At 41.8% G+C, this 7,036-nt stretch overlaps 1 protein-coding gene across 1 annotated transcript; it reads left to right on the top strand.

Moving 5' to 3' along the window:
- Positions 1–1,029: 1,029 nt before the first annotated feature.
- LOC308287228 (chemerin-like receptor 1) lies at positions 1,030–2,004 on the top strand (the record flags this gene model as incomplete). Its single annotated transcript, XM_080728343.1, has 1 exon — positions 1,030–2,004. The coding sequence occupies one exon, from the start codon at positions 1,030–1,032 to the stop codon at positions 2,002–2,004; it is 975 nt and encodes a 324-aa protein (XP_080584469.1).
- Positions 2,005–7,036: the final 5,032 nt, after the last annotated feature.

Raw genomic sequence — 7,036 nt, 5'->3', positions numbered from 1 at the left:
CACTGGCTCCCGGTTGCGGCCCGCATGGAATACAAAACACTGATGCTGACCTTCAAAGCAGCCAAAGGTATGGCTCCTCCATACCTCCAAAAGCTGATCAACCCCTACACCCCCACTCGTTCACTTAGATCAGCCAACACAGGGATGCTGACCGAACCCTCGCTAAAAACTCCAGGGCAAAAATCCACTCGTCCGAGACAGTTTGCCCTCTTGGCTCCCAAGTTGTGGAATAAACTCCCTGTCGCACTTAGAACAACGGACTCACTCGCTACCTTTCGCCGTGGACTGAAAACTCACCTTTTCAGACTCCACCTAAACCCTTAGCACTACAGTAAAATCAATGACAATACATGAAGCATTTTGTTTGTTAGGTTTCTTTAGAACTTGATTATATTGTGTTTTTCTCTAGATAGATATCCATTTACATTGTTATATTGCTGTTAATGTACTGACCTATTATCTTGTTTATTATTGCGATGTTGTATCTGCTTATTGTAAGTCGCTTTGGATTAAAAGCGTCTGCTAAATGCCTAAACTGTAAACTGTAAACTGCGTGTTGGCCCAGCCAACTCCCACCCCCGCTTCCAGGCTGCCGCCAAACAAGCCTCTGTAGACAGGTGCTCAGGGGTGCACCTGAGCAGATCTTGTGCTGCCCTGCTGTACGGGTGGAGGGACTTAAGTCTATTTAGAGGCAGCACTGGTGTGGTGATGTTGTGCAGGATACGCCAGTCATGTCCCATTGCCAGTCATGATTCAAATCCCGGTGCACGCAAAGGGAGCAGCCGCTGATCAGACCGCTTATTTGCTCGGTCCAGTGATGGGAAATTATGATAAAAAGGGTTAGGGTTGGGGTTAGGGTCACTTGTATACCAAAATGCATTTTAATTGGAATCAAATTGCAGTATAATAATAATACATGAAATGTTAAAACTAAGCTTGTACCTTTGTTTTGTTATTTTAGGTTTTATGATGGATCTCTCTGGCATAAACAGCTCTTTCTGGGAAAAGTCCTCCCCCGAAAAAACAAGGATGGAAAAAGACTATGAATTCTGGACATCAGAACGTAACTTATACCTCAAGATTGCGTCCGCGGCCATTTACAGCCTGGTCTCTGTGCTCGGCGTGTTGGGGAACGGTGTTGTCATCTGGGTGACGGGCTTCAAAATGAAGAAAACCGTCAACACCGTTTGGTACCTCAACCTCGCTGTGGCCGACTTCATCGTTACAGCCTTCCTGCCCCTGAGAATCACGGAAACTGCTCTGGACGACCACTGGCCTTTTGGAACATTCATGTGCAAAGTGGACGGTACCGTTTTCTTCATGAACATGTATGCCAGCATCTACACCCTGGTGGTCATCAGTGTTGACAGATGTGTAAGTGTGGTGTATCCAGTGTGGACCCAGAACCACCGCAGTGTCAGGAAGGCGTCTTGGGTGAGTCTGGGTGTCTGGGTGCTTGCCTTGGCTTACAGCTCCCCTAACTTCAAATATAGGAAGTCCTCCTGCCTTTTTAAGGACACCATCTTGTGCCTCTACTACTTTGACCTCCCCATGATCATCACTCACAACCTCATGGGATTCGTGGTCCCTTTCACTGTCATCGTCTCCTGCTATTCTGTCATCGTCTACCGGCTCAGGAATAATCGCTCGCTGGCCAGCCAATCAAGTCAGCGCCCTTTCAAAATCATAGCAGCCATTATCACCTCATTTTTCTTGTGTTGGTTCCCCTTTTACATTGTACATTTCATTCGTGTGCTGAGCCTGGCGACAGTGGCAGGGTCAAAGTACAGTGCAGTGCATCGTGCGGTCTACTTCGGGATCCCCATCGCCACCGGCCTGGCACTCCTCAACAGCTGCCTGAACCCACTGCTCTACGTGTTCATGGGTCAGGATTTCAAGGATGTTTTCCGCAGGTCTGTCCTGAAGGTGATGGAGAAAGCCTTCGCTGAAGAGCTGCCTCAGACCAACACACAGGAGCTGCCTTCAAGAGACTGCCTTGACTGAGACAAATGTTTAGGGTTGTTTTTGCATGTATACTTCAACACATTCTCCACCATGCATGGTCGTATATATATGTCATTTCCTCTCCAAAGATTCACCGCCATTGACGTATACATCACTGATTCTTGAGTCAGGACAAAACACTTTCTGAAAACCCTTTTTTGTAAATTCACACTGTTGATGAAAATGATATATTCGTGTGGAAAAATGGAAGTAGAGGTTATTTTGAGGCCTTCATTTCTGCCACATTAAGTCTGATTTGGGTCTAGTTACTCTAAAATATGAACCCTAGCTTGTTGTAAAAAAAAAAAGTTGTCCTTCAAAGTCCATCCGCCATGTACAATAAGATTATTCTCAGTGTTAGTTTAACTCTGAGTGGAAGAAGTGACCATGTGGTACAGTAGTTTCACTTTTAGGCATCCTGCCAACTTGGCATTGTGAGCAGTGACTAACAGGAGACCAAGTAATGGAAAGAAGTTGAACCCAGTGGAGGCTACTTCCTTCAAGTTGCATTTACACCTCTTGTGATTTGGGCGGGAGGAGTAGGACGAAAGCCCTACGTCCTCCCGGTGGGGGCTCCTCACTGGCAGAGTCAGTAGGATACAACAGCAGTATCAACACAGAATTAATTGCCGTAATGACTAAACGGGAAGAAAAAAACAAGGAGTCACTTTTTTAAAGGTATATTGTTACACAACCTTAATACTGATACCAAACAAGCCCCTTCTTGTTTGACTAAGATGTTCATACAGCTGAGGATGTAAAGACTTGGCTCCCTTCCTGAATGCAATATCACATTATCCCTCATTTTTAATCCTTCTGATAGCTTGTTTCGAATAACCTCCAGGTGTTGTACTCAGTGTTGCCGTAGTCTTGGGTTGCGCGCCCCCGACGACCCATATATTTTCTGAGCCGGGGCTCATTTCTGGGCGGTACTTTTTGGGAGGCTATATTCTATTGAGACTATGAGGTAGAACCATGAGGTAAAGTGGTATTAAAATTGGAATGAAAGAGAGAAGATTAAGATTGACTCTACATGGTTCTCATCATGGTTCTCTAATATTCTCTGTATTGTTCCAATTTTAGCCCAAAGACAGCGCCCCGTTGCCAACAAAGGTATTGCATCTGAAACGGCTTGGAATTAGAAACAGACAGAACATGAAATTTCAATATCCGAGTGGTTGTTTAGGCTAAAACCTGTATAAAACCAATTTTTTTTAAAACAAAACCCTCAAGAATACTCTGCTTTACTCCCCTCATATTAAGATCCCCTCTCGTAAAATAAATTGTAATTGCCACAATGAGCTGTGAGTTACCATGAGGACGCATTGCTCTCAATTTAACCCCGAGCGAAACAACATCCCCACTCCTTATAACCCCTAATAAAGAGCAATGATATTTTCATAACCCGGTTATGACGACGTAATAGGCTATAAAGGAAGGCCTCTAAACCAACAGCTGCAATCAGAATGAGAACCCAGTATCACACGTGCTTGATGAACCACATTTCTTTGCTAATGTGCAGCTCTTTGTGATAGAATGCGAACATATTAAACTCTGCCAACTAACAAAGTGTTTGAAATTGAGATGTAAAGTGTGTTTGCTTCAACTAACACATTTCCCCCCTGTGAGCATTCAACAGATGCTCTACATTTAAGGGAAAAGAAAGAAAGAACAAATATTGCATAAAAACTCTTTAGATTAATATTGTTCAATAAACGCAATAAAAGCAAAAACAGAGTGAAGTATTAATCTTCAATGTACAATACTTAGTTTGACAAATGGCATAATGACTCCTTAATTTATTGTACTGATCAAACACTGAGGGAATTCACCCCCCCCACAGCCATCAGTCAGGTATCCAATTATGCGTTACTCTCTAATAGACGTAATTAGTTATCATAAATGAAATGTAGCCAGAGGTAACAGAGATCTCTTCACAAAATAGATGGAATGATTAACTTCCATGGCCAGGCGTGACTGTTGTGTGCATGTGAGTCTGTGCATTTGTGCACACGTGTGTGTGTGTGTGTGTGTGTGTGTGTGTGTGTGTGTGTGTGTGTGTGTGTGTGTGTATGTATGTGTGTTAACTGTGTTTGTATGTCATCACATTGTACTTTGCAATACAAAGAAGGGGGGGAACTTTTCTTCTATTTCCACACAACTCCTCTAAGGTATATTAATGACACAGTTCAATATTGAAAATGGGTGGTCTTCCCCTTTAAGTATGAAAATGCACAGGGCAGTGGGGGAAAAGCATAGACTGTAAAGTAAACAAACTTGGACAGTGGAAAGCCATTGGTTTCTATGCTGTGCAAATGAAGCTTTTTTTGGCCGTTGTATGGGTGCCGCCATCATTGTTTTAATGGTACCCAAGGAATGTTATTGACTGCCAACGGTCACGTGCAACCACAGGGATACATGGGACATTGTCTTGAGCACACAAAGAAGAATCATCACAAGCCTATGATCACAAGCCCCTCCTACAGCATACCCTGCTATAACATCAAATATAACATAAATTGGACCATATTTTCACAAAACGCAAATCATAGTGATTGAAACAAGGCTTTAAACTAGCGACAGGAATCATAAAGTATTTATGACAATGTTTATTAAGGTAAGAAAATCAACTGTAAAAGTTCGGGGGAAATGAATGGAATCCTATGGAGAACATGTTGCTTCTGGTGCCAGAACAGCGCAACTGGCGGACAATCATAGGAACTTTTTTAAATTTTAAATCGGGACAACTACACAACTGGGGAAAAGGCAATAATACTTTGTAGGGCCTGGCCCTGGGGCCATATAGGCTTAACCACTTAAACCCTCTCTAAACTTAGTAAACTAGACAGTCTTTGGCTCTGTACTTTTCTAACTACACCAAATCACTTTGCCAAAAATATCCCATGTCCAAGTTCACAACGTGTCGGGTTGCAACACATTGTGAGCTTGTAGATCGGCCCATATACACCACTTCAGAAGCAAACAAGTCAGTGTTTCAGCACCATAGACAGCACCTTATTTTACCCAGAAAAGGCAGTCGGTATAGGCCTATTTACCAATCAAATAAAATTGTTATAATAATAATAATAACAACAATACAAGACTGTATGATACAACAATCAGTGAAGGAAAGCACAGATAGCGCAGACATTTCCAACAATCCATATTACATCACACAGCCACGTTGGTTGTTTCAAATGTATTAATTTTGTCACTCAAAGGCTCTTCTTTCATTTCGAGCTGAGAAGTCTGCAATAACATCAGAGAGCAACTTATTGTAGCAGCGCCAAAATGTTAGCCTGGCGGACCATCCCACATACTGCGTTCACTCATTCCTTCCCCAGTATCATACTAACTGGGGAAGGAATGAGTGAGTGAACGCAATAGAACGCAATAGAACGCCTAAGAACACAATCTCCAACCACTTTATTATATCAGAGCGCTGGCGTCTGTTACGCGTCGACACGTTTTGGGTGTCGTCCTTACTTATTCCATGGAGTTACTGGATGATGTTTTCATGAAACTTTTACTGATTGGCTGCTGACTCATAAGCAAACCACTAGACTTGAGTGTCTATATATGAATAGGCCTAAATTCATTAAGATTCTTTGTAAGTAAGCTATCAGCCACCACAACTGGAGATAAAAAATGATATACAGTATCCATTAAAAAATTTAAATATATTTTTGGTCACCAGACAACAGTTAACTATATTTACTCCAACCGGATTTAATGTATGTACTAAGCATGGAACTCATTCTGCAAATGGGTTTAATTCACGCATTCGTAAATTATAGAAGAATTTTCAGAGTTCAGATCAGTCACTATGCCCCACTATGAGTTGTTATTATTGGTGTTTTAAACATCCCTGTTTGCTGCCCCCTTCATCTGCTTTAGCAGCAGATTTTATCAAAGTCTATGAATCCTTTAATCTTGTCGAGTCTGTTACTGGTCCTAGTCAAGCTGAGGGAAACACACTTGATCTGTTGCTTTCAATTGGTTTTTCTCGGAATATTCTCGAAATAATAACATTTCCTGTCTCTGACCATACAACTGTGATATTTCAGACCCAACTGTTTCCAAGCTCCATACACCCTCCCTCCCATTTTCATGCGTTTAATTCAAATCCAGCTCATCATTTCCGTCAGGCCTTCTTAGCTGCTTCCGACATCTCCGTTCTATCTGAAACTACTGTACGCAAACTCTGTGTGTAAGATAGCAGTGTGCCCTGATTGCACTAGACCACACCTCACTTTAAGACCAACCATAGGTGCAAGATCATTTGTTATCTAAATTCTAAACAACGTGGGCACCGGACATAAGACATGGAAACTGAGTCGGTCGGCAGATAGCAATGATAATTGCAGTGCCTGCTTGCACTGTCTTACGTAGATATATAGCCCATAATGTGCTATAAAAATATAATACAAATATTTTCTTTTAAAAAGGAAACCTTTTCTTAACAAAAATATATAACTTCTTAGGCAGGATTTCAAGTAGTCAGAGGTGTCTTTCATAGGATATTCTCCTTCAGTTATCGCTGTCTGTAAAGTGGATCAGATGTTGTGCTCAGGTATCTGCACAAAAAAGAATCAAGTGCCTATAGGCTGCCTACAGCTTGCTAGTCTGTCTTTATCCCTGTTAGCTTTACAAAGTAATTCATTATTTCCATTTCACAAGCCCTTGATACTAGAGGTGAGGCAGTGACTGAATGTAAAGCTAACATTATGACATCCTGACATAAATACAGAATAGATGTCACTGGCAGAATGCATGGCTCGGATGGGAATCCACGAGTCAAGTGATTGCAGGGGCGTCAATTGGGTATGGCAGGGGTATGCAGCTGCCATACCCTGGGTCCAGGGGGGAAAATAAAAGTTACTTTTAAATATAAATCCATGAATGTCTCGTTGTCTATCTGTTCTGGTTATTATGTTGTTAAATTACAGTAAAATAACTACAAATGCAAAATTGTACAAAATGGTCACTTTAACAAGGTATTATAATTATATTCTCCACACTTGTATTCTCC

The sequence above is a fragment of the Nannobrachium achirus genome (assembly GCF_963921795.1).
Source record: "Nannobrachium achirus genome assembly, chromosome: 6".
NCBI lineage: Eukaryota > Metazoa > Chordata > Actinopteri > Myctophiformes > Myctophidae > Nannobrachium > Nannobrachium achirus.
The sequence above is the reverse complement of the archived record's forward strand: the minus strand, read 5'-3'. Positions and strand labels throughout refer to the sequence as shown.